This window comes from Dipodomys merriami, unplaced genomic scaffold (assembly GCF_024711535.1).
Source record: "Dipodomys merriami isolate MVZ:Mamm:240054 unplaced genomic scaffold, mDipMer1.0.p SCAF_373, whole genome shotgun sequence".
NCBI classification, from domain to species: Eukaryota; Metazoa; Chordata; class Mammalia; order Rodentia; family Heteromyidae; genus Dipodomys; species Dipodomys merriami.
The window spans coordinates 549,849-576,642 of NW_027205304.1; the positions used below are offsets into that span (position 1 = coordinate 549,849).

Consider the following 26,794-nt stretch of genomic DNA (forward strand, 5'->3'; position numbering starts at 1 on the left):
ACAGTGCCCAGGACCTGAGTTCAAGCCCCAGGACTGGCAAAAAAGAAAAAAAAAAAAACTAGCATCCAATGTTTTCTCTCATATTTGGAAGTTAGATCTAAAATGCCCAGGACCAAGGGTAAGCAGCAGTGGAGCACACTGGACATTGGTGAAAGTGAACTATGCAACCTGATGTATGTAAATGTAACTCTGCTGTATATCTAAAATAATATCTAAAATAATAAACTTAAAAAAACACTCAGGACATGAGAAATTATACAGGACTCTAGGCATCCACACACAATGAACCCAGAGGAGGACATTCTTAGGGGAGAAACACAAAGGTGCAATGTCTACGTGCATCTGATCATATAGTGTTTATTGGGCTGGGAATGTAGCTTTAGTGGTAGAGTGCTTGCGTAGCATGCATGAAGCCCTGGGGTCAATTCCATAGTACCACATACACAGAAAAAGCCAGAAGTGGTGCTTTGGCTCAAGTGGTAGAGTGCTATCCTTGAGCAAAAGAAGCCCAGGGTCTAGGCTATGTCTAGGCTCTGAGTTCAAGCCCCAGGACTGGCAAAATAATAATAATGAAAATAAATAATAATAATAATAATCCTAGTTACTCAGGAGGCTGAGATCTAAGGATCTCAGTTTAAAGCCAGCCCAGGAAGGAATTAACCACCAGAAAACCAGAAGTAGTGCTGTGGCTCCAAATGGGACAGCATCCAGGCCCCAAGTTTAAGCCCCATGACAGAAATGAACTCCAGGAAATGGAAACAAAAGTTTTTTCTTTGTTGCTGTTTTTTATTTTCTTTTTGTCTTATCTGTTTGGGAGTGGTAAGGGAACACACAGAAATGGAGGGACAAAGGGTGAACCAATGCAGCAGTGGTACTAGACACTGTTGAAAATGAACTATACATCTTGTAGGTGGGGACGGGGGAAGGAAAAACTGTGAGAGAGCGAGGGACGGGGAGACATTGTTCAAACAAAAAAATGTACTCTTTACCTGACTTATAACTGTAACCCCTCTGTATATAACCTTTATAACAATAAAAATACTTAAAAAAAAAAGTATAGGATGGTCAGAGGAGACCAGGCCTGGCCAGCAAAGGAAGAAAGTTTCCTTCACTGGAATGAGGGCAATGCGGCATGGAACTTTCTAGATAGTGGCCTATCAGGATGAGACTGGGTGTTCAGAGGACTCAAACTGGGGAGTCAGGTAGTACATGTGAGGAATTGTTCCAGAAGGAGGGGCCAGGACTCCTAAGTCAAAAAGGCTGGCTTACAACCTGTCATCATAGCTACTCAGGAGATCTGAGGATCTGAGATCTGAGGATCAAGGTTCAAAGCCAGACTGGGCAGGAAAGTCTGTGAGACTCATCTCCAATGAACCACCAAAAAGCCAGAAGTGGAGCTGTGGCTTGAGTGGTAGACCACTAGCCTTGAGCAAAAAAGCTGGGACAGTACACAGCCACTGAGTTCAAGCCCCACAATGGGCCAAACAAAACAAAACAGGTAAGAGTTGGTATGGAGAAGTAAGTTGGGGAGCTTAGCTCTCAGCAACCAAGAACCTGAGTGTTCCTGTCCTCCCTCGTCCACTGGGCCAGGCATCCTACCCCCATCTCCTACACCCATCCTTCCAGGCCCCAGGGCTCCGAAGCAGGCCTCACTTCAGCCTTTTATTCTATTTGTCCATCAAATCTCTTGTCCATGATAGTCAGGCTGGGCAGCCCCTGAACCTTTTACAAAAGAGTCCCCATCTCCAACCCCTCCCACCCCCATGGCCCCTTCCCCACAGGCACCCACAGTGTCCATGCTACTGCCCCATCTCTCCTCCAGGACTGAGGCTGAGGGAGGGGGTCAGCTCTCGGGGGTTGAGGGGTCTGACGCCACATCACCAGCAGCCCTCTGCAGCATGTCCAGGGCCTCCCAGAAGAAATCCTTCTGTGCCGCCATCAAGGGCATCCAGCCCACGATCTCCTTCATCTTCTCCATGCGGTCCTGCAATGTAGGGCAACTGTGGATCTGGCTGAGGTACTCCTCACAGGCCCGGGCTGTCCCCCCGGGGTCCTGTGGAGCTCCAGCCCCCAAGCTAGGCTCAGGGCTCCCCACTGCCTTGCTAGGTGGTAGGTCCCGGTAGGCAGGGCCGTGCTCGATGTCATGGCTGGCCAGCATGTAGAGGCACTCTCGGGTAGAGCAGAGCGAACAGGCGCACAGAGGGACCTGGGAAGAGAGAAGGAAGAGGCCTGGTTGATGGGGGGAATCATGCTGCAAGGGTCCCAAGAAGCAAATCCAGCTGCCTTTTTTTGATTTTTGATCCCTTAAGTTTTGTGGGGTTTTTTTGGGGGGGGGTCCGGTCGTGGCCCCGAACTCTGGGCCTGGGTGCTGTCCCTCAGCTCTTCAGCTCAAGGCTAGCACTCTGCCACTTGAGCCACAGCGCCACTTCCGGCTTTTTTCTTTTTGCTTATGTGGTGCTGAGGAATCGAACCCAGGGCCTCAGGCATGCAAGGCAAGCGCTCTACCACTGAGCCACCTTCCCAGCTCCTGTTGTTTTGTTTTTTGTTCAAGACTGGCGATCCAGCTCCACTTTCGGCTTTTTGGTGGTTCATTGGAGATGGACTTTTCTGCCCAAGCTAGCTTTGAAGAATCCTCAGATCTCAACCTCCTGAGTGGCTAAGATTACAGGTGTGAGCCACCAGTGCTCAGCTTAATCCAGCTGTTGTGTTGGTTCCTCTCAGATCAGCCTCGACCCAGCAAGTAAGCTACACCTGACTAGGTGCCAGGTCAGTGTAAGGCCAAACAAGGACAGCGGGGTTCTGAGGGAGAGCCAAGGGCAACTGTGTATGGCAGGAAAGGGAAAGAGGTGTGGTGCTGGAAAAATGGAACCACTGGGCCCCTTGCAGGAGTCTCAGTGTGGTGAGCCATGTGGAGGATTGAGTTTTGAGGCCAGCCTGGTCTACGACGTGAGATAGAAGAAAGAGAAGCCAGATGCCGGAGGCTCATACCTGTAATCCTAGCTACTCAGGAGGCTGAGATCTGAGGATCATGGTTCAAAGCCAGCCTGGGCAGGAAAGTCTGTGAGACTCTTATCTCCAATAAACCACTAGAAAACCGGAAGTGGTGCTGTGGCTCAAGTGGTAGAGTGCTCACCTTGAGCTGAAGAGCACAGGGACAGCACCCAGGCCCCCATTTCAAGCCCCATGACGAACCAAAAGAAAAAAAAGAAAAAAGAGAGAGAAATAGAAAGGAATGCCAGTGACAGTCCTCTTGGCCAGCAATTTTTCCCTCCCCCTGCGTGCCCCCTTGCCATGACTCTGCTCTGACCTTGACATGGAGCTTGACGAAGGAGGCACTCCCCTTCGGCCAACCAGGGAGGCGGCCTCCTGCCCCGCAGCCACAGCCCAGCAGTTCCTTGCTGAAGTCCAAGCCCTGGCTCAGCACCAGGGAATGGTTGAGGCCACACCACAGGGCAATGGGGCGCTGCAGATAGTGCACCTGCACACAATGGAAGGGGCCTTGAGAGGGGAGCACTGGGGAACCCCCAGCCAGAGAAGATTGACAGAAGGCTCAGGGCAGAAGGTAATGTAAGGAAGGAAGCAATGGGCCGCCTGCTGCTGCAGACTTGCTCAATCCATTTTTATTTTATGTATGTATATATGTATTAATTTATGTGTTGATCCTGGGGCTTGAACTCAGTGCTGAGCATTGTCTGTGAGCTCTTTTGCTCAAGGCTAGTGCTCTACCACTTGAGCCACAGTGCCACTTCTGGCTTTTTTGGTGGTTAATTGAAGATAAGAGTCTCATAGACTTTCCTGCCCGGGCTAGCTTCGAACCTCGATCCTCAGATCTCAACTTCCTGAGGAGCGAGGATTACAGGCATTAGCCACGGTGCCCAGGTATTTGTGCAGGTACTGAGGCTTGCTGAACTCAAGGATTAGGCTGTTTCCCTTAGTTTGAAGCAGTTATGGTTATGTCAGAGTCTGATGTATCTTTTTTTTTTTTTTTTTTTTTGTACTGGTCCTGGGGCTTGAACTGAGGGCCTGGGCACTGTCCCTGAGCTTTTTTGCTCAAGGTAGTGTTGTACTGATTGAGCCAAAGCTCCACTTCTGGCTTTTAGGTGATGAATTAGAGAAGAATCTCACAGCAAGACTTTCCTGCCTGGGCTGGCTTCAAACTGAGATCTCAGATCTCAGCCTCCTGAGTAGCTAGGATTACAGGCTGAACCACCAACACCTGGCACCTGGCTCTTACTGCACTCTTACTGGCCTTACAATAGCCAGTCCTTCCTGAAGCTCTCTGTGATGTGGCTTTTTGCCCAGCACACCAGTGACATATTCTTTCCAAAGGCACCTGGCTGCTAACTTCCAGGGCTTTTCCTGTATGATCATTCTCTTGAGTGCATTGGCACTCCAATTCCAAAGACACAGGTAAGAGAAGTGGAGCTGTAGCTCAAGTTGGTAGAGCTCTGTCCTTGAGAGAAAAAGCTAAGAGACAGTGCTTATGTCCTGAGTTCAAGCCCCAGTACCAGCACACACAACTCACACACACACAACCAAACAAGACAAAACCATGGTATGACTCTTTTCTCCATTTCACACTGTCACCACTAGCTACCACCTCCCCATAGTTCTAAAATACATTATGGGGGGGGTTCATGATACCTGTTCCATCATCCCCTTGATGACTATAATGGCTACTGCCCCCATTTGCCCTTTTGTCTCTGCTTTTGTCATTTCAATCTTGTCCCACCTTGGACTTGACTTGCCAGAACAGTCAGCCCTTTACTTTCAGTGTAAAAAAAAAAGTCCAAATTCCCACTCTTTTTTTCTTCGTCAAACCAGCAATTAGTTTGGAGAGGCCTGTTCATTTTCCCTTCAAATTGGTCCTAAACCCACTCTTTTCCATTCTCACTGCCATGTACCAGCCCCTAGGCCTTCACCAGCCTCTGGTGCCCTAGGGCAAGCTGACCTGCTCCATCACCCATGAGAGAGCACTCTCACTATGGCTCCTGGCTTGTAAACACTGCCTCTTAGCTCACCCATCTCCAGAGACCCTCTCTGCTTCTAGCCAGCCAACTACATGCAAGCTTCACCCCCTAACCCCATCCTCAAGACATAGATGCCCTTCCCTACCTAGCCCCACCTGAATCCTGTGTCTAACCCACCAGGCCTACTCACATCTCTCTTCTTCTAGTTACTCTAGCCACACCCCCCTTCACACACACACACACACACACACACACACACACACACACACACACACACACTACTCACATCTCTCTTCTTCTAGTTACTCTAGCCACACACCACACACACACACACACACACACACACACACACACACACACACACACACACACACACACACACACACACACACACACACACACACACATGCCCCTGTGAATTCCAATGTATAACACACAGATCTGGCCTTGTAAGTGCCAGCCCTGGGAAAGGCCTGGCACATTGGGGAGAGATAAGTGCTCCATGGAGACTGGAAAGCTGAAAAGTGGAGAGAGAGCCTTTCTTACCTGTGTGGGCTCTCCTCGGTCCATCTTGTCCCCTGTCCCCAGCTGCCCATATCTATTATTTCCCTGCATAAAGATTCGGCCAAATTCATCCACCAGGCCAACGTGATTGTAGCCAAGAGCACAGAATAGGATCTGGGAAGGGTGACAGGAGGACAGGGAAGCACTTGGTTTCCTTTCAAGGAATTCTGGAATTTCTGACACAACCAACTGCTAATTTTCCCTCCCTCCCCACCCCCAGCTGATTTCTTTTCACCTGCTCTACTCCTAGCCATTGATCAACCCTTTAGTTCCCACTTACAGTGCAGTCTCTCCCACTTCTGGTCTGCCCAGGCCCCAGCACCCTACCTTAGCAGGCAGCGAGAGAGCAAGCGGCATCTGCTGGTCCAGCGGATCAAAGGCTTGAAGGGTCCCAAAGAGATCACGATACACCCCTGGGGTATGCACCTCAAAATATACTCCCCCCTGGTCTGGGGGGTCAGGAGCCCTCAGCTCAGCAGCTTTGGGCACCCATTTTCCTAAGCATAAGACCCCACCTGGGATGAAAGCTGTAAGATTCAAGGTGTGTCAACACCTGTGAGAGACCCCTCAATGCTACCCCCAGGGAGGGGGAGGGGCTAGGCCCCATAAAGACTTCACACTTCAGGGATAGAATAAGGGCAAGGGGTGTCCATCATGTGGAGGGTCTGTCCATGCCCCCCTGGGACATGGACATGGGGTCGTGAGAGGCAGGGAAGCATGTCTTACCAGTGATATAGAGAGTGCTGCTCTGGTTGGAAGCCATGCAGGTTACCCGCAGGTGGGGCAGGCAACGAGACACCTTCCTGAGGGCCAGCTGGACTGTGTAGGAACGTGGCTGGTCCAGCTGGGTCTCATTCACGACCAGAGAGTAGATCTTTCCTTCCTCTGTGGAGGAGAGAGGCAGGCAGTTGGGGACAGGGGACTCAGCATTTATTATTATTATTATTATTATTATTATTATTATTATTATTATTATTATTATTTTGGTTGATCATAGGGCCTGAACTCTGGGCCTGGGCGCTGTCCCTCAGCTCTTCAGCTTAGGACTAGCACTCTACCACTTGAGCCACAGCACTGCTTCCGGCTTTTTCTGCTTATGTGATGCTGAGGAATTGAACCCAGGGCCTCATGCATGGGAGACAAGGACTCTACCACTGAGCCACCTTCCAAGCCCAGGACTCAGCATTTTTATTTTATTTTTTGCCAGTCCTGGGGCTTGAACTCAGGGCCTGGGCACTGTCCCTGAGCTGCTTTTGCTCAAGGCTAGCACTCTACCACTTGAGCCATAGCACCACTTCCTTTTATGTGGTACTCAGGAGCCAGACCCAGGGCTTCATGCATGCCAGGCAAGCACTCTACCATGAAGCCACATTCCCAGCCCTTTGGTGGGACTCAGCATTGTCTGTATTAAAGTCACTCATGCCCCTCCCTCCCCAGGCCACACAGGATGAAGCCTTGACTGCCAGAGTAAGGCCAGAAGAAAAAGGGTCCTCTGGACTTCAAACTAAACCAAGGAACCAAGCTGACTAATAAGGATATTGGGGAGAATGCAATGTGGCATTCAGAAGGCCAGAGATGGGGCTGGGAAGGTGGCTCAGTGGTAGAGTGCTTGCCTTGCATGCGTGAGGCCCTGGTTCAATTTCTCAGCACCACATAAGCAGAAAAAGCTGGAAGTGGCGCTGTGGCTCAAATGGTAGAGTGCTAGCCTTGAGCTGAAGAGCTGAGGGACAGTGCCCAGGCCCAGAGTTCAGGCCCCACGATCACCACCACCAACAACAATAAAAAAGAAGAAAGTGGCAGCCAAAGTCACTCAAGCCTTGAGGGTCTGGTCAATATGTAAAGGATACTGGGAAACTGGGATGGGGAGACAGTCTAGGATTTTTTTTTTAAATAGGCATTTATGAGAACAGTGGTTTCCTTTTTTTTTTGGTAGCAGGATTCCTTCGTTCCTATGAAATACAGAATTCTAGGCAAGGAGATGGATAAAAGCAGAGCTGGGTGAATGCTTCTAATCCTAGCTACTCAGGAGGATGAGAGCTGAGGATCACAGTTTGAAGCCAGCCTAGGCAAGGAAGTCCATGAGACTCTGATCCCAAAGAACCACCAAAAAAAGCCAGAAGTAGAGTTGTGGGCTCAAGTGGTAGAGCACTAGCTTAGACAGCATCCAGGTAGACTGTTTAGATGCACAACTCCAAGAGGCCCTCCCCTCCATAGCCTGACTCCAAGAATCTGCTGGGAACATTTGTAAACTACTCCTTCCAGACCACACCTGTGAGCAGCAGTAGGGCCCGATGGGTCTCCTGACCAACCAGCACAATCTGTTTGAAGCTCATGGAGTGATGGAATGTCATCTTGAAGACCCTCTGCCCACTGGACTGCAGGTAGACCTCAACACAGTCGCAGGCCTGGCTGCTGGTTGAGCCTACCACGGCAGGCTGCTCCCGAGTGGCCAATACATAGAGGTATTTGCGGTAAACTGTGTCACACCTTGGGTCTGAGGCAAACTGTGAAGAAAGGATGTGAGAGTGAGAGTTGAGATGAGGCTGGGAGAAAGTGAATCCTGGAGTGGGAGATGGAAGACTTGGGTCCCAAGGTTGAAAAACAAGGACCCGTTTTTAGATTCCTGGCAAGGGAGGGCATATATCCTAACACCCCTCCTAAGGGAGGGCACTTGGGGGCTGGGCCCTGGAGGAGGGGGGGGGGAGTTGGCTGCTTACATCTTTGGCTCCTCGACACAACACAACATAGTGGCAGGCCCGCTTCCACTGGATCTGGCCAAGGGTGGAGGAGACCAGGGCATTTTTGAGGAAGAAGAGAGTCCCTACGTAGTCAAGGATGAACACGTGGTCCTTTGTAGGCAAGAAGCGGCGGTAGCCATGGGCTAGCAGGGGTGCGACGCTCTTGCTGAGACATCGGCGGCGACCTCCAAATGCTTGGAAATACAGGCCTTTTGTATCTGGGGAATGGAAGGAGATGGAAGGTTCAAAGGATTCAGGTAGACATGAGGGGAAAGACTCAGGGCTTAGGGCAAGCTAGATTTTTTCAGACACACTAGTGGTTCAGCTTTTTTTTTTTCCTTCCCATCCCCAGGGCTAGGGAGCTGTGGAAAGCTTAGATCTGCCCCCACCTCAGCCCAGGGCCAGCCACCGGTTTCTTAAGAATTTCTTTAGTGCAACCTTGCATCTGAGAGATCAAGGAAATATAAGAATAGAGAGGCAGAAAGAAGAGAGGAATAACCAGGAAAGATCAGGAACTTCCCCTCACCCCCAGCTGTGGCTCTGCTTTGTGGATGGATCTTCTCCCCTAATCTCCCTGTTTGTGAAAGAAGTAATGGGGTTGGGGCTCTCTGGAGAAAGGAGGAGCTTCATTTTTGGTTGGTTGTGGGGCTTCAACTCATGGTCTGGGCACTGTCCCGGAGCTTTTTTGCTCAAGGCTAGTGCTCTAGTACTTTGAGCCACAGCACTACTTCTGGTTTTCCAGTGTTTTATCGGAGACAAGAGTCTCAAAGTCTTTCCTGCCCCAGCTGGCTTTGAACCTAGTTCCTCAGATCTCAGCCTGCTGAGTAGCTAGGATGACAGGCCTGAGCCACCAACACCTGGCTGGAAAGGATCTTAGAGTAAAGGTCTCAAGCTTTGTTGTCACAACTAGAGGAGGAGCTGTTAGCTGCTGACCATCCACAAGGCACAGGACAGTCCTGCAACTGCTCCTTCTTCCTATGTGTCAAAGATGGGAAACTGGTCTCAAGAAGAGAACACTGGAGGTGTTGGGGAGCGGGGGGTGCGTGTGTGTGATATCTGGAGGAGCTGGTGTGTAGAGGGATGACCCGAGGGCTCTGGGTGGCATGTCTATCAGAGGTCTTAGCATTGTGAAAGGATGTTTGAATCTGGGAGGTTGGCAGAGAGAGCAGAGGTAATCCACTAACTATAGAGCAGGAAGTGCCCCCAATAAGGAACGGACAGAGGCAAGGAGAGGAAGAGGTGCTGGGGAAGGTGTACAGTTCAGAATGGCAGCTCTCTTCCAGGGCCGGACCCCAGAACTCTGCTCGCGGAGGCGTGGGCTGAGCCGGCGGCAGATGCGTCTCCACACGCCCTCAGCGTCGCAGACTTCGTGGAAGTAGCGGCATGTCTGGCCCAGGGCGACCACATCTCTGACCGGAAGAAATGAAATGATGTGCTCCACCTGGTAGGAGGGGGCCGGAGGGGGGGAAGTGGGAGTCACTGGCAGTCTCTCCAGTGGTCTGCCCTCTGGTTTTTTGTGTTTCTGTTTTTGGTCTTGTGGCTTTGAACTCAGGGCCTAGGTACTGTCCCTGAGCTTGTTTGCTCAAAGCTCAATCACTTGAGCCATAGCTCCATTTCTGGCTTGTTTTTGGTGGTTAATTGGATATAAGAGTCTCACGAGCCGGGCGCCAGTGGCTCACACCTGTAATCCTAGCTACTCAGGAGGCTGAGATCTGAGGATCTCGGTTCAAAGCCAGCCCGGGCAGCAAAGTCCGTGAGACTCTTATCTCCAATAAACCACCAGAAAACTGGAAGTGGCGCTGTGGCTCAAGCAGTAGAATGCTCGCCTTGAGCTGAAGAGCGCAAGGACAGCGCCCAAGCTGAGAGATCAAGCCCCATGACCGACCAAAAAAAAAAAAAAAAAAGGCTCACAGACTTTCTTGCCTGGGCTAGCTTTGAACTGTGATCCTCAGATCTCAGCTTCCTGAGTTGCTTAGCTAAGATCTACAGGTGTGAGCCACTGGCATCCAGCCTGCCCCTCCATTTTTAAGTTCTGGGGCTTGAACTCAGGGCCTGGACGCTGTCCCTGAGCTTCTTTTGCTCAAGGCTAGCACTCTACCACTTGAGCCACAGTGCCACTTCTGGCTTTTTCTGTGTATGTGGGACTGAGGAATCAAACCCAGGACTTTATGCATGCTAGGCAAGCCAGTACCACTGAGCCACGTTCCCATCCTTGCCCCCCCATTTTTAATACTTCCCATGAAAGACTCACCAGCTCTGGGGGGAACAACTGAACAGAAATAGGGTTTCCTCTCCCCTTCTTTTCTTCACCCCTAGACTCTGGGCCACAAGAAGGGCAGGTCCGCTTTACCTATGTGAGGAGAATGGAGAGCATGGGGGTTTGGTGCATCAGGCCCCTCTGCAAGCTGTCAGTCTTTCAAGCACTCCGTCTTATCTAGCTACTTATCTAACTCCAGCTGCGTGCTGTCCGGTCCTCCCTTCTTCCAGATCCCAGGGCCCTCCCTCCCTGTCTGCCTGCCTGTCCTCTGGCCCATCCCTAGATTTCTGTCTGAATGCTCTCTGCTTCCTACCCTTCCCTTGCCTGTACACCCCCCTCACCCTGCGCCCCTCCTCCCATGTGCACAGCCCAGTCAATATTTGCGGCTTCTGTCTCCAGTTTCTCCTCACCATCCTGACCAGCCCCTCCCTTCTCCTGCCCTCATCTCTCCGGGACCCTGTCCCCGCTGCTGCCTTTCCCACACCATGTCCCTGCCTGGGCTTGGGGACCTCTGGGGGCCCCTTCTCCCTCCTAAGCCCCTCCCCCATGGAGTCTGGGACAAACAAACCCATCTGTGACCTCACTGTTCAGTTCACTGTGACCTATCTTCCTTAACTTGGCCCAGAAGCTGGATCCTAGATTCTAGCTCAGCTTCTAGTCACTAGATGGCTCATGGGATATGGATATTACTGGAGAAATAAATTGTGAACTACTGATAGATGAGGCCTTGATTTTGAAGAAGTAGGTCTTTCCCACTTGAGGAAAGATTTGTAGCTTGAGTATAAACTCAGGGGGGAAAAAAAGAAGAAAAAGGTATCCGTTTTGACATGTTGGAGAGAAAAAGGACCCTTGTGCTGCCCTTCTAGCTCACTAAGGTATTTGTCAGATAAAAGCAGAAATAATTTGGTACAATTCTCATGAAGACACACTTGAAAGCACACTGCATTCCTGGGGACCAGCAACATCATTCCATTTACAAGAAACAAGCTGTAAGGTAGGGGAAAGGAATTGATTGGCTCTGAAAACTTAAAAAGAGTCATCCTAAGCTAAGAGGCTTACCAGGAAAATTACCAGGACAAAGAGGTAAGGTTGTGTGACCAGGTAGGAAGGAACAAATCTATTTGCAGCAATAAATCAAGGAATGGCTTTTCCAGGGACTCAATGGAACCCCGTCCTGTGAGATAACCAGTCCGTACTGCACAGGATTACAGATTCATTCATCATTACAGGTCTATTCATTGACTGTACTAGCTGTCAATGAATAGACTGTCCACCTCATCTCTAGCTCCCTTATTTATTGCAACTATCCAGAAATACCTAAGAAGGATTTTTAATCTGTGTGTGTGTGTGTGTGTGTGTGTGTGTGTGTGTGTGTGTGTGTGTGTGTGTGTGTGTGTGTGTGTGCTGGTAATAGAGTTTCAACTCAGGGACTGGGTGTTGTCCCTTAACATTTTTGCTCAAGGCTGGCATTCTACTACTTGAGCTACTCTTCTGGCTTTTTTTTTTTTTTTTTTTTTCTGGTTGTGGGGCCTGAACTCTGGGCCTGGGCGCTGTCCCTCAGCTCTTCAGCTCAAGGCTGGCGCTCTACCACTTGAGCCACAGCGCCACTTCCGGCTTTTTTCTTTTTGCTTATATGGTGCTGAGGAATCGAACCCAGGGCCTCAGGCTTGCAAGGCAAGCGCTCTATCACTGAGCCACCTTCCCAGCCCCTCTTCTGGCTTTTTGCTGGTTAACTGTAGGTAAGTCTTACAGACGTTTCTGCCCAAGCTGGCTTTGAACTTGAATCCTCAGATCTCACCTCTGGAGTAGCTAGGACTACAAGTGAGAGCCACTAGTACCTGGCACTGGTAATTCAATATTCAGGCATAGGGATATCTCATATGCGATTTAGAAGACAGCAAACTTGTTACAGGTGGCCAGACAACTATCAGCACCGGAAGTGGGTACTACTGGGGTCTTAAGTCATTACATTAGGCTCTCCAAATGAACAGAAAATATTGTTGTATCTTGCATTATGGGAACTCTTTTCTCCATTTTACCCCCCAAAAAGCAAATAGAGGTTTCAAAGATAAAGCAGGAAAGACTCCTGTGTGGAGGATTAAGATCTGGCTGATGTCAGCTATTAGGATTTTTTGTTGTTGTTGTATGTTCTGTGCAGGTTCTGAGGCTTGAACTCAGGGCTTGAGCACTGTGTTCCTGAGCTTTTTCACTCAAGGCTGGCGCTTTACCACTTGAACTACAGCTTCACTTCCGGCTCTTTTTGCTGGTTAATTGGAGATAAGAGGCTCACGGACTTTCCTGCCCAGGTTGGCTTCGAACCTGGGTCCTCTGAGTAGCTAAGATTTACAGGCCTGAAGCCACTGGCCCCTGGTTCTAGATTAGGATCTTGCTGTTTGCCCTTGCTGTGACTCCTCTCTTGTAAAAACGAAGGTCGTGAGGTCCTTTCTAAACTCCTCAGGTGAGGTCACTCCAATCCCTAACCAGGGGGTCGCGAGACCCACACTTGGCCTTTAATCTCCGCAGCCGGAAATGGCCCCCGCCGTCACCACTACCCTGTTTGCACCGGTCCCCTCGGCCTCTCTTACACACTCGACGCTGTCTACCTTCCCCAGCTTCAACAAACTACCCCGGTCAGCCCTGCAGAGCACGGGGCCGTGGCGCCCGCTCACTCACTTTACCACCGTCTCCAAAGTTCTAGCTCACCCGCCTCCTCTTTAGCGAAGGGAACGCCTTCTCGCCCATGCTATTGGTCAGTAGAGCCGTCCCTCAGAGAAGAGGCTGGGAGAGGTTCCCTCCGGAGGTTCTAATTGGCCATCTTGACAAGTCACTCGCCTGTATCTGATTTGCAATTGGTGTTCGCCTCCGCCTCGCGGCCTTGTCACTCTCAAGCTCTGCTAGTTGAGTGCCGGCATCCCCGCCTTCTGCTTGTCCCTGATTGGCTCCATCGCCAGCCCTGGGCATTGTGATTGGATGTAGCTGCGCGGGGCGGGCCGTCCCGCAGCGTCGGCCGTTGGCGAGTGCTCCATTCTTTCCCCCGCCCTTCTCCCGCCGGGCTCCGGCGCCGGAGGCTCCACCCCTCCGCCGGGTTCTGATTAGCCGCTTCCAACGCGTCTCCCGCCTACGATTGGTCCGCTGGGTCCCGGACCCCGTTTCCTCCCACTCGAGGCTACTACGGCGGCTCCCGGGCGGGGGAGGGGAAGGGAGAGACGGCCGGTCCCGTCAGTCAGGCAGCCGGAGCCGCCGGGAGCGGATGGCGGCGGCGGTAGCGGCCCCTCTTGCCGCCGGGGGTGAAGAGGCAGCAGCCACGATCTCCGTACCGGGGTCTCCGGGTCTGCCCGGGAGCCGTAGTGCAGAGCGAGCCCTAGAGGAGGCTGTGGCCACCGGGACTCTGAACTTGTCTAACCGACGCTTGAAGCACTTCCCCCGGGGCGCGGCCCGCAGCTATGACCTGTCAGACATCACTCAGGCAGGTGAGTGTGCGCGCGCGCGCGGGGGGGACTGGGGTAGGAGGCCGCGACCCTCATTTGCATAGCCACGCCCCCGTCCCGCCCGCGAATGGGGCCCGCCCTTTCACCTAGCCGCCCGGGCGCTCCCTGGCCTTGATTGGCATAAGCCTGCGACCACCCCCTCCCGGCTGTAAGAACCACGGGACAATGAATGGGCGCTCTTGTGGGTTTGCACCGAATGCCCAGTGTGACTGGCCGGGGCGTTGAGAGCCCACTTTATTTGCATAGCGTGCACCTGTACCCTGGTCCCGCCCCTCACCTGGTGGACTCATTTGCATGTTCCTTTCCACCTCGGCTCTGAGATCTTTGCCCAAAAGAAAAACATCCTCCAACAGCTTCTCTAAAACCATTTGTACCTCTCCCTCCTTGTTCGTCTCCAACTTTCTACTCCACTTCCACTACGATCTGAGCAGCCCCCTTCTGTGTATCACCCCTAACAACCGGATGTTTCTGCTGACTTGGCCGTAGCCCCGCCCCCTTAGGTGCCAGGCCCCAGAGGAAGGAAGCAAATCTACCTCACTTAACTCTTGTCCCTGAGATTTTCCTCCCGTTATCCTTGACCCCTATAGCTGAGATTCCTCTTCCTTCCTCCCATCTGTGAGGTCACTGATGCCTGTGACCTCATAAGAATCCTACAATTCCCATTGCAGTTTCTGCTCTCCCTTTGGAAGGGGGGATGTGGGGGAATCGAGGCAGTTACTGGAAGGAAGGAAATTCGATCTCCTAGCTAGAGGAGTCTCCTCTGGAGACTCTCCTTCTATTCCCTACTAGGTGGCAAGATTCTTCTAATCATGTCCCATCCACTCTTGTGCCTGTTAATTGAGGGGCGGGGTGGTGGTGGTGGTGGTAGTGGTGCAGGGAACACTGTTATGACAGGTGAGTCAGGCTTCAGCTGCTCGGGCTGGCCCTCTGACCTTGGGCTATCAGAAAAGGGGTGGAGCTCAGGAGGTAGGGAACCTCATTCCCTAAGCCCTATCCAAGCCTAAGTTGTTGTATAGAGTCTATTGCTTCTCACCCAGCTTCAGAATTGGGGTTATGGGGTTGAATGAAAGAGTACATTTCTCCTCTAGTAGGTACATTTACCCATGCAACCACTCAGGCTGGATTGGGAAACACTCCCTTTGCTGTTATGGGAAGAACCGGTTTAAAATACTATATTCTCTTGCCCACTACTCAATGAGTGACTTTGGAGAATGGGCAACCCCCTTGAGCCATTTCTAACCCTTCCAGCCTCCCACCCATAAGCTCCAGATTGACCTCAGCAGCTGTGTGACACTGGCCGTCTGTTCCCTTTCCCCTCCCCCTCGCTTGTTTTTTTTTTTTTTTTTTTTTTTGACAAAGACCAAATGTTATTCTTTACTTCCTTAGGGCTCTGTCTCAGTGAGTGGACTCTTGGGGAAAACTACCAAGAACTCCCAGCGCCTCCCAGTCCCTGCCCCCACCAGCCACCTCCCCTAGCATTCCGGCTCAGGGTGCAGCCCCGGTTCCCATGGGTTCACTTGGGTGGCGAAGCAGGGAAAATCCCAGCTTCCTGAGAACCTCTCTCTGCCCTCCCTAATCCTTGCAGGATCCAAGTTCTAGGCCAGGTGGGTTCCATCTGGACAGATCACTCTCCTTTGTGCCTACTCCCCAAGCAGAGTGCTCGTAGTTTAGAGTATAAAGGGGAAGTTGGTAGACAGTCCTTCCTACCCTGTCCTCCACTCTGTCCTTTAACCTAGGTGAACATTTCAACACTCTGCTTATCCTCTTCTCCTTCCCTCCCTGCTGGTTCTGAGCCTTCCTAGCAAGTTCACTCTGTGCAGGCCCCTGATATTATACCTAGGACTTTGTTCCCTGGGCCCACTTAGTAGGAAGAGTTCTGGGTAGGGGCGGGCCACCATAGCAAAGGAGAAGTATATTATAGCGCCTTCTCCCACAGCCCACATCCTGTGCCCCTGAGCCCTGCCTCCTCCAGCCTGGGCTCCCTTCCGCTCCGCTCCTCGTGTGTGCCCTGCCACTCTTACCCCATGAGAACTTGCTCTCCACCACTGCATGCACATGGACACATGCAAACACATTTGCAGGCACCGAGATCGCAGGCAGGTGTTGGATGGGAGGACTCTGGAACTGTCTTTTAGCTATGGCTATGTCTCCTGGGGCAGAGCAGTGGAGCAAACATAAACAGATCCTACCAGCCATGATCTGACGGATTGTTTCTACTTCATTTCCTGTCACAAGATCCATTTCCTTGGGGGATAAGCCCCTGCTTCCCCTCCTCTTAGCTTTTTGCTCCCCCTTCCCTTGGAAGGAGGGCCCTCAAGAAGCTCCCCCAAGTTCTGTTGCCTGGGCCCCTCCCAAGTGCAGGCTGAGCTGGGCAAACAGAAACAACAGCTCAGGCTGAGTCTGCAGGCAGAAGAGAACCCCTAGGTCTGGCTGGAGGCTGTCCTGTCCTGAGCCAACATAGTTAGATAAGGAGGGGAAACAGCCTCTTCCCTGTCTCCGTTCCACTCCCTGTCAAATCCAAGATACTTGCAGAGGGACTGAACTCTTGTGGTCTAGGTCAATCTGGGAGGAAATAGAGGAAGGCTGCCCCGGCTGGAGAGAAGGGTGGGGGGAGCCCAGCGCTGAGGCAGGGAAGCCCAGAGGGAAAGTACCTGAGAACTTCAGATCCCGTTCAAGCTCACTCCTCTGCCTTCCTCTCCCTCCCACTTAGGCAAGCTAGGAACTCTGTAGTTCCTCGGTCCTGGGGCCTAGTGAAAAAAATTGTTGTCCAGTGTTAGGGACTTTATATAATCTCTAGAACCAGGATATAGTGACTGACCTTGGCTTCTCCCATGAAGAAAACAAATTGAAATTGGGAGGAAAGGCTTTTTTTTTTTTGGGGTCCAGTCGTGGGGCCTGAACTCTGGGCCTGGGCACTGTCCCTCAGCTCTTCAGCTCAAGGCTAGTGCTCTACCACTTGAGCCACAGCACCACTTCCGGCTTTTTTCTTTTTGCTTATGTGGTGCTGAGGAATTGAACCCAGGGCCTCGAGCATGCAAGGCAAGCGCTCTACCACTGAGCCACCTTCCCAGCCCCTTTGCTTATGTGGTGCTGAGGAATCGAACCCAGGGCCTCATGCATGCAAGGCCAGCGCTCTACCACTGAGCCACCTTCCCAGCCCGGGAGGAAGGGCTTTTGCAGCGGTCCCTAAGTCCTCCCTTGACCCCTCTCATCCTATCACCTTACTTTTGTCTTTATTTTTCTTAATGTGTGGAATCAAACCAAGGCCACATGCTATGCATTTGCTCTTCACTGAGCTCCCTCTATCCCACCTGACTTTTCCTATGAGTGCAGCCCCCTCCTGTGATTTTTTTTTCCCCTTCTACCTTCCCCCTGCATTCCAGAACACATGGAACCACTGGTTACAAGACCTAGCAGGATAGCTCTTGGTTTGTGAATTTGAAAGTGGCATTCACAGTATATCCCCACTCCCCCAGTGGGTTTTTCACTCATTGGTCGCTGCTTAGTCAGTGACCCCAACACCTTCGCTTTCTCTTTGCCTTTGTGGCCATCTAGCAGAAGGCTGTGTTGTCTCTCTAGGGAGCCCAGGTTTCTGGGCTTGGTTCTTGTAACTCAGCCAAGGGTAGGGAGCTGGGCAGCTGGCTTAGGGGTCATTCTGGGTCCCCTCATGCAGGACTGAGTTTCCAAGCTGTCTCCTGACACTTGCTTCCCTTAGACCTGTCACGGAACCGGTTTCCCGAGGTACCCGAGGCAGCATGCCAGCTGGTGTCCCTGGAAGGCCTGAGCCTCTACCACAACTGCCTGAGATGTCTGAACCCCGCCTTGGGAAACCTCACAGCCCTCACCTACCTCAACCTCAGGTAGCAGGGGAGCTCACCCGTACCAGTCTCAAGGTCGCAGTGCATGGAACGACTATCCTTGGCCCTGTGAGGATGCCAGGCTGAGGGAATGACCCGCTGCCCCTCTCCCTTCCACAGCCGGAACCAGCTGTCATCCTTGCCACCCTACATCTGCCAGCTTCCCCTTCGAGTGCTCATTGTCAGCAACAACAAACTGGGAGCCCTGCCTCCCGACATCGGCACCTTGGGAAGCCTGCGGCAGCTGGTGAGAATGGGGAGCAGGAACCCTTGACCTCTGTGGGGGAGGGAGGGAGGCTGGGGACAGACAGGAAGCACCTCTGGGAAAGGCTTGGAGGCAGACGGGAGGGTACTTTCTCATGATCCCATTCTCATGGCTCTTTTTTCTTGCTGCTTGCTTGATCGTAGGATGTGAGCAGCAATGAGTTGCAGATCCTCCCCGCAGAACTGTGCAGCCTCCGTTCCCTGCGTGATCTCAACGTTCGCAGGAACCAGCTTAGCACCCTGCCTGATGGTAAGGAACACAAAGACCTGGATGTATGTGTGTATATATGTATATATCTGTGTGTGTGTGCACACGTGCGCAATCGCAGGCTGCTAATAAAAAAGATAGCATAGCATATAAACAATCAAAACTTATTTCTTAAATTGTAGAAGCTAGGAGACCAAGATGAGGATAGCAGTGTGTCCAGTGAGGGCCCTCTTCTGCAGACTTTCTTCCTTATGTCCTCAATCGCACAGAGACTTCTCTGGGCTCTTTTTGCGTGTTTGCTGGCACTGGGGCTTGAAGTCAGGGCTTGGACACTCTCTTACTTCACTTTCTTTGCTCAAGGCTGGTGCCCTACCCCTTGAGCCACAGATCCACTTCCAACTTTTTACTGGTTAACTGGAGATAAGAGTTTCTTGGGCTTGGGGAGATGGGAGGGGATGGGAAGGGGAAACAAAGGAGGAGACAACAATGCTTGATAAGAAATGCACTCATTACCTTGCCCATGTAATTGTAACCCCTCTGTACGGTATTTTCACAATAAAAAAAAAGTAAAACAAACCAAAAAAAAAAAAAAAAGTTTCATGGGCTTTCCTGCCCTGATTGGCTTTGAACCAGGATCCTCAGATCTTAACCTCCTAGGTAGTTAGGATGACAGGCTTGAGCCATAGGTGCTTGCGCTCTCTCTCTTTTCTTTCTTTCTTTCTTTTTTTTTTTTTTTTTGGGTCCGGTAGTGGGGCCTGAACTCTGGGCCTGGGCGCTGTCCCTCAGCTCTTCAGCTCAAGGCTAGCGCTCTACCACTTGAGCCACAGCGCCACTTCTGGCTTTTTTCTTTTTGCTTATGTGGTACTGAGGAATCAAACCCAGGGCCTCGAGCATGCAAGGCAAGCACTCTGCCACTGAGCCACCTTCCCAGCCCCTCTCTCTTTTCTTTCTTTTGCCAGTCCTGGGCTTGGATTCAGAGCCTGGGCTCTCTGTCCCTGAGCTTCTTTTGCTCAAGGCTAGCACTCTACCACTTGAGCCACAGCACCACTTCCAGCTTTTTCTGTTTATGTGGTACTGAGGAATCAAACCCAGGACTTCATGAATGCTAGGCAAGCACTCTACCACTAAGCCACATTCCCAGTCCTGGGCCCTCTCTTTATAAGGCATTAATTCCATTCATGAGGGCTGCACCTTTATATAATCTTAATAACCACCCACAGACCCCATCTCCTCACACTGTCTCTTTGTGGGTTGTGACCGCAGCATGTGAATCTGGGGTATTGGGGTACTTAGTCTGACATAAGTCCTCTATGTTGGAAAAGTTATGGGCAAGGGATCTTCTTTGAAGACCCTGGGTTTTTAGTGTTGAAAGCAAACTGTAAATACTTGTATTTGCTCTTGACCATAGCAACCCTCTGAGGCTCAGAAGGCAGGGATTACTAGCTTTGTTTTACAAATAGAGAGGTAGGTATTGGGAGGGGGAGGGGGTGAGTAGGGTGGCTCTGTACAGTCTCAAGGTTGGAAGGGGCCTTCAAGGTCATCCAGTGTTACCATGAACCCCATCCAGAGCTCTCAAACATCCAGTCAGGTGACACCCTGGCTCCTCCTCTCCAGGACTGTGAATCAGTGGGGCCTTGTGTGCCCCTGCACACAAGTGAGCTAATTGTAACACACAACATTTGATAGCCTCTGCCAAGAAGTAGATACACCTTCTTGTATTCAGCCAGCATTGTTAGTGTGTGTGTGTGTGTGTGTGTGTGTATAACCCTTTGTTTTATGTGGGGGCCAAGTAGATGTGGCTGATGTGATTAATATCTGGAGCCAATTCTCAAGGGTTTAATGGCTTAATGGGGAGAGATAAACGTTGGCAGGAAACTGCTAGCGCAGGATGCTTTGACGGTGCAGGGAGGCAGAGGGGAGCAGGGCCCTGCTTAGAGAGGCTGAAGACTTTGCTCAGAAGTTCAGGCTTAGCACAAGCTAGACTTGGAAAGAGAATTCTCCACCCTTCATTCAGGCAGAGGAACCTCCACAAAGGGAGAAAGTAGTGTCAAGCCAGAACAGAATCTGGACTTAAAGAAAGATGACAAGCTGGGTGTTGGTAGCTTGGTAGTTCACGCCTGTAATCCTAGCTACTCAGGAGGCTCAGATCTGAGGAGCATGGTTCAAAGCCAGCCCAGGCAGGAAAGTTCATGAGATTCTTTTCTCCAATAAGCCATCAGAACATCGGAAGTGGTAGAGCGCTCGCCTTGAGCTGAAGAGCTCAGCGACAGCACCCAGGCCCAGAGTTCAAGCCCCACGACTGACAAAAAGAAAGATGATAAGAGCATAATGAGAGTAGAGGGTGGAGTTGTTTGGAGGTGGCAGCTAGCAAGAAGGGAGAGACATTATATGCATATAGCACAAGAAAATCCCTTTGTCTAACTTAAAATATTTAGTTAGTTATTTGTGCTGGCCTAGGACTGGAACTCAGGACCCTGGGCACTGTCCCTGAATTTTTTTTTGCTCAAAGCTAGCACAGTTCCACTTTTTGGTGGATAATTGGAGATAAGAGTCTCAGAGACTTATGTGTTGCGTTTTCCCTCCATCCCTTCCCCCCCCCCCCCCCCCCCCCCCCCCCGCGCCCGGGTTGTGAGGGCGGAACTCTGGGCCTGGGCGCTGTCCCTCAGCTCTTCAGCTCAAGGCTAGCACTCTACTACTTGAGCCACAGAGAGACTTCCGGCTTTTTTCTGCTTATGTGGTGCTGAGGAATCGAACCCAGGGCCTTATGCATGCAAGGCAAACACTCTACCACTGAGCCACCTTCCCAGCCCTCCTTAACTATTTTCCCCTCAAAGCTAGTGCTCTGCCACTTGAGCCACAGCTCTACTTCTGGCTTTTTGGTAGTTAGCTGAAGGTTAGTCTTAGGGTTTTTCTTGCTTGGGCTGAGTAGCTAGGCTTGCAGCCCACTTCCAAGTAGTCTTCATGTGGGGGTGGGGTGGGCAGATGTGAGTGGGAATAACAGAAAGGAGGTGACTCCAGGCCCGTGACTGAGCCAGGCAGGGAGGCTGTGGTGGAGCCACAGCCTCACCAGCCAGAACAAAAGGCAAGGAAGAGAGGCTCCCAGCTCTAGCCTGTTTCTGACTCTTCCCTCACCCAACCCTAGAGCTGGGGGACCTTCCTCTGGTCCGCCTGGATTTCTCCTGTAACCGTGTTTCCCGCATCCCGGTCTCCTTCTGCCGCCTCAGGCACCTGCAGGTCATTCTGCTAGACAGCAACCCCCTGCAGAGCCCACCTGCCCAGGTGAGGTACGGGCTGGGTGGATGCTGGGGTCAGAGGTGGGGTTAGACAGGCGTATGGGAGTCCCTTCAGTAGGCCAGCAGGACCTAGGGGACCTGCTCCTTCTATTCCCTCTTCTCACAGATCTGCCTGAAGGGGAAACTTCACATCTTCAAGTACCTGTCAACAGAGGCGGGGCGGCGTGGGGCTGCTCTAGGGGACCTGGTCCCTTCCCGTCCCCCAAGTTTCAGTCCCTGGTAAGTCCTGATGGGAAAGAAGGATGTCCTAAATACTTCATGCCCCTTCCTGACACAAGGATACTTGCTTGGTCTCTAGGGGAGGGTGGGTGCTGCCTGCATGGGCTGACTGGGTCTCTCTGGCTGACCCCAAGCCCTGCGGAGGATTTATTTCCGGGACGTCGGTATGATGGTGGGCTGGACTCAGGCTTCCACAGCGTTGACAGTGGCAGCAAGAGGTGGTCTGGAAATGAGGTAAGGTCTCCTTTCCCAGGGCATTTGGGACATCCGTTCTGAAGAGAATCTGTGACCCTTTGTGTGTGTGGGTACCTTTGTGTGTGTGTGTGGTAGGGTATTGGTGCTTGAACTCAGGGCCTGGGCACTGTCTACCACTTGAGCCACAGCTCCATTTCCAGCCTTTTTTGGTGGTTCATTGGAGATAAGAGTCTCATGCACTTTCCTGCCCAGGCTGGCTTTGAAGTGTGATCCTCAGATCTCAGCTTCCTGAGTAGCTAGGATGACAGGTGTGAGCCACCGGCATCAGCCTGATATGGCTGAACCTCAGTGGCAGGCTGAGAGTGCTGGAACTCCTTCCCTCTCCTTACTGTCCCAGGAAGGGCTGGCTCAGCCACTGGCCCATCTCAGTCCTGCCAGGAGCCTGCAGGCCTGGGCCCTGTGAGCCCCTGCAGTGCATGCACGGCCATCCCCCCCCCTCTGCCTTTATAGTCAACAGATGAATTTTCGGAGCTGTCCTTCCGGATCTCAGAGCTGGCCCGCGAGCCTCGAGGCCCCCGAGAACGGAAAGAGGATGGCTCTGGTAAGTAAGGAGGGATGGTGTAGATGAGGGTCTCATGTCCCCCATCTGCTCACTCACCCATGCTCCCTGGCCCCTTTCCAGTGGATGGGGACCCGGACCAGATCGACTTCATTGACAGCCATGTCCCTGGGGAGGAAGAAGAGCGAGGCACCGCTGAGGTGAGGATATCACCACGCTGCTCCTCCAGGAGAGGGGGCTAGTTGGGGAGCACCAGTGCAGGCCTGGGGGGTGAGGACCAGGCCTCCTCTCTCAGCCCCTACTTGTTCTCTCTCTAGGAACAGCAGACACCAGAATCAAGCCCCGTGCCTGGGGGTGGGGAGAGGGCATTGAGTAGCAGGTATGCCAGACCCTGTGTCCATACTTAGACTCTGTACTAACAACCCTGGCCCCATCCTTCCTGGACTAGGGTTTCTTTCTTGTCCTGTCTCCCCTCAGGCGGGAGGAGCCCGCCGGGGAGGAGCGGAGGCGCCCAGACTCCTTACAGTTGTGGCAGGAACGGGAGCGGCGTCAACAGCAGCAGAGTGGGGGCTGGGGAGCCCCCAGGAAGGACAGGTGTGGGCGCTTAACCCCTGGGGGGGCCCCAGAGTACCTCCTGAGTTAGTGGGCTCTGGGGGTCTGTGGCCTTCCTGGTGACACCGACTCTGCCTTTCCTGCTTCTTTCAGTTTCCTGAAGCTGGGACACAGGGCTGCCGGGGGAGGTACTGCCCTACTCGTGTCTAGCCAGGCCACCTACAAGTAGGTTCCTCTCTGACCCTCTTTCCACCCCTACTCTTTAATCCACCCTCTAATGCCCTTTCTGTCTCCTCAGCGCCCCCCTGAAACTCAGCGCCACCCAGCTGGGAACATCTGGGGGACAGGGAGCTCCTGCACCTGCTCCCCCCGCCCCAGAGCCCATTTCCATGGCTGGACCAGGTGGGACGGGGACATGGAGGGAAGGATGGGAGTGCGTGGGACACCCAGAGGAGAGAATGTCTTTCTCACATGCCTTTGGCTCTGTGTCTTCGCATTCCCCCCCTCCCCCCCCCCAGTGACAGCACCTGCTTCCCGGCCACTCAGCTCCATGCAGAGACCTAACAGCTTCCTCTTCCGGTCGTCCTCTCAGAGTGGCTCAGGTGGGTCTCCTTGCCATCCCCAGCTCTGCCTTAGCTTCAGCCTGTACTAACTTCTCTTTGGGTCCCTTTGTGGTGTAAATCACCCCTCAAAGGCAGCAGCTGGGGGTGCCAGGCAGTGGTAGAGACAGTGATGCCCTCTTCTTCCTGCTAGGCCCTTCCTCACCAGACTCTGCCTTGAGACTTCGGCCATCATCCCAGGATCTGGACCAGAAAGAATTAATGGCTCAACTACGCCAGGTAAAGCAGGGGTGAGGTCTGCATGGGCTGGACCTAGGCTTAACTTTTTTTTCTTCTTCTTCTTTTCCTTCTTCTTTTGGTGCTGGTCCTGGAGCTTGAGCTCAGAGCCTGGGCACTGTCTTTGAGCTTTTTTGCTCAAAGCTAGCACTCTACCTCTTAAGTCACAGCTCCATTTCTGGCTTTTTGATAGTTAATTGGAGATTAGAGTCTCATAGACTCAACTTCCAGTCATGATCCTCAGATCTCAGCCTCCTGAGTAGTTAGGATTACAGGAGTGAGCCACCAGCTCAGGCTTGGGCTCAGTCTCTTAGAGTGCCCTTTGTCAGGGCTCCCTCAATACCCTCTTTTCTAGCTGGTACCCACCTGAGCTGGGAAGGGGGCAAGTATGTGTTTCCTGCTGATACCACGTGCTCTTCTATTCTGTTCTCAGGTTCTTTTTTTTTTTTTTTTTTTTTTTTTTTTTGTGAAAATACTGTACAGAGGGTTACAATTACATGGGGCAAGATAATGAGTACATTTCTTATCAAGCATTGTAGCCTCCTCCTTTGTTTTCCCTTCCCTTCCCATCCTCCCCCCCCCACTCCCCCACTCTCAATCCTCCCCCCCCACCAAAGTTGTAAAGTTCATTTTTCATTTTCGACATTACAACTTGTACATCTCATTGTTGCAATGGGTCCACCTGTATCCCTATTTAAACAATTTGTTTTTTCCCTTCCCCTCCACAAATTATACCGACATCAAATACAAATACAGTGAAAGCAGGGGTTGGTTATACCGTGGGGGAGGGACATACAAAGCAACAAAGAAATCATCTTATAAATGTGTTAGAAACAGTCTCATGAAAGAAAAAAACATTTGAATAGATATCTTAGGGTTCATTTCCCTAACATCAGCTTATCTGCCCTTTTCTGCTTGAATGTTCTCAGGTTCTTGAGTCACGGCTGCAACAGCCCCTACCTGAGGACCTCACTGAGGCTCTGGCCAGTGGGGTCATCCTCTGTCAGCTGGCCAACCAGCTGCGGCCCCGTTCAGTTCCCTTCATTCATGTGCCCTCACCTGCTGTGGTCAGTTGGGGCCCAAGGGAAGAAGAGGGGCATGGCACCCAGGCTTTGGGGTGCTCTTCCTTACCCTTCTTCTCTACCTCCAGCCAAAGCTCAGTGCCTTCAAGTGTCAGAAGAATGTGGAGAATTTCTTAGAAGCTTGTCGAAAAATGGGGGTGCCTGAGGTATGGGGACTGATCCCTGCTCTAACGGGTGGTGGTTTCTGGGGCTCAGCTGAGCACCATGCATGGATGGTGGGGTTCTGTTCACAGGGGTGTCTGCTCCCAGAGAAAGCACGTCTGCATGTTCCACCTGCATGTGTCCTGCCCCGCATGTCTGAGTGTTGGTGTGGTTCTAGTCCTGGCATGGGGGAGACAGGGTGGGGGAAGGACTAGGTGCTGGTGCTGACTGCTGTCCTTTGTACTTGTCCATCTGTCCTGCCCTCCCTTCCCAGGCTGACCTCTGCTCGCCCTCAGATCTCCTCCAGGGCACTGCCCAGGGCCTACAGACCACCCTGGAGGCTGCATTGCGGGTGGGGAGCAAGGCCCCTCCGCCAGTCTGGCCCCCTTCTGGTCTTGGCGGCTTCATCCTCTTCTACGTGGCCTTCATGCTGCTGCTCTATGTCATCTACACTCGGCTTCTGGGTTCCTAGGACTGAAGTCACCTCTCCCCTTCCCCTCTTCTATTTATGACTCCTACCAACCCTGTCCCCACCAGTGGTGCCTTCAGACCCTACCAAAGACACTAGTGTCCTCCCTTATGAACACTGACCTCAGAGCCCCCTCCTCTGGTGTGCCCAGACCTTGGGCAGAGCCTTCCTGTAGCCCCTCCCTGTCTCTGCTGTTGGTGCCTTCATACCCTCTCCCACCCCACCCCACCCATGCTATCTGCCCCCCAGGGGCACTTGGATCTTTCCTTCCACCCCCACTTGCTGCTATGGGGGCCTAAATTATCTCTGTTTTGTAGAGAGAATTCTATATTTGTAGGCCATGCAGGGGCCCAGGCTGGGCCTCTGGCTTTGTGTATAAACTGTACAGACTAGCTGTGTGTGCATGTGTGTTTTTGTCTGCTCCTGCTGTGCCATGCGGCCATGTGCCAGCCTGAGCCAGCACTGCCCTGTCCCCAGCCTCCTGTCCCCGACGCCCTGTCCCTGACCTTCTGAATCCCTGATCTCCTGCCCCTGCCCTCCTGTCTCTGGCTTGACCCCCGTGAGCTCTGTGCTGCTAGCTGTGTGGCGCCGTGGCCCCCAGGGGGCTTTGTCTGGCGGGAACCCCCTCCCCCGTGCGGGGAACCGGACCTGACCTGGCCCTCCCCCCAGGAGTCCCTGTGCCAGCCCCACCACATCCTAGAAGACGAGGGGGGCCCGGGCGGGGGCCTCCCCCACATCGCCGCCGTGGTCCGCGCGCTGCTGGAGAGCCCTTAGGGGTGGAGGTGTGGAAGATGCCCGGCTTCTGCCCGAAACCAGGACTTGGCGGGGGCTCCCTGTGCCCTTAGCCGCCGTTCGGCAGGGCTGGGCCTGGGTGGGAGCCCCGCAGGTGCGAGAGCGCAATAAAAGGCCCACAGCCCTGGGTCAGCCCTCAGGTGTGCGTGTCTGTGGGTGACCAGCGCGCGTGCGTGCCCCGATCTGCGAATGAGCCAGCGCGCGTGCGTGCTCGGGTCTCTGAGGGGGCCAGAGCGCATGCGTGCCCGCGCGTACGTGCCCGCGCGTGCATGCTCGAGTCTGTGAGCGAGCAGTGCGTGTGCACGTCACG

The 26,794-nt window shown here is 52.6% G+C and overlaps 2 protein-coding genes across 8 annotated transcripts; one reads left to right on the forward strand and one right to left on the reverse strand.

Annotated features, from left to right (window-relative positions):
• Positions 1 to 781: 781 nt before the first annotated feature.
• Positions 782 to 13,895, reverse strand: Fbxo24 (F-box protein 24). Of its 5 annotated transcripts, none has more exons than XM_069989291.1 (10): positions 13,362 to 13,895; positions 10,524 to 10,622; positions 9,530 to 9,713; positions 8,252 to 8,490; positions 7,804 to 8,038; positions 6,261 to 6,419; positions 5,862 to 5,914; positions 5,517 to 5,648; positions 3,308 to 3,478; positions 782 to 2,206 (listed from the first exon to the last, which is right to left on the reverse strand). In XM_069989291.1, exons 1-10 carry the CDS (start codon positions 13,488 to 13,490, stop codon positions 1,844 to 1,846), a joined length of 1,764 nt encoding a protein of 587 aa, XP_069845392.1. In that variant the 5' UTR covers positions 13,491 to 13,895; the 3' UTR covers positions 782 to 1,843. The 5 variants fall into 5 exon arrangements, with proteins under 5 accessions (XP_069845392.1, XP_069845390.1, XP_069845393.1 ...); XM_069989289.1 differs by having other exon boundaries at positions 5,862 to 5,983; XM_069989292.1 differs by lacking the exon at positions 13,362 to 13,895 and adding an exon at positions 13,233 to 13,320 and having other exon boundaries at positions 5,862 to 5,983.
• Positions 13,706 to 26,623, forward strand: Lrch4 (leucine rich repeats and calponin homology domain containing 4). 3 transcript variants are annotated; one of them, XM_069989287.1, is made up of 18 exons: positions 13,707 to 13,999; positions 17,733 to 17,877; positions 17,995 to 18,121; positions 18,283 to 18,388; positions 21,489 to 21,625; positions 21,746 to 21,858; positions 21,993 to 22,092; positions 22,564 to 22,654; positions 22,736 to 22,812; positions 22,930 to 22,991; positions 23,090 to 23,206; positions 23,318 to 23,389; positions 23,463 to 23,566; positions 23,683 to 23,766; positions 23,918 to 24,003; positions 24,930 to 25,067; positions 25,151 to 25,228; positions 26,362 to 26,623. In XM_069989287.1, exons 1-18 carry the CDS (start codon positions 13,780 to 13,782, stop codon positions 26,464 to 26,466), a joined length of 1,962 nt encoding a protein of 653 aa, XP_069845388.1. In that variant the 5' UTR covers positions 13,707 to 13,779; the 3' UTR covers positions 26,467 to 26,623. The 3 variants fall into 3 exon arrangements, with proteins under 3 accessions (XP_069845389.1, XP_069845388.1, XP_069845387.1); XM_069989286.1 differs by lacking the exon at positions 26,362 to 26,623 and adding an exon at positions 25,498 to 26,084; XM_069989288.1 differs by lacking the exons at positions 24,930 to 25,067; positions 26,362 to 26,623 and adding an exon at positions 25,498 to 26,084 and having other exon boundaries at positions 13,706 to 13,999.
• The last annotated feature ends 171 nt before the right edge of the window (positions 26,624 to 26,794 follow it).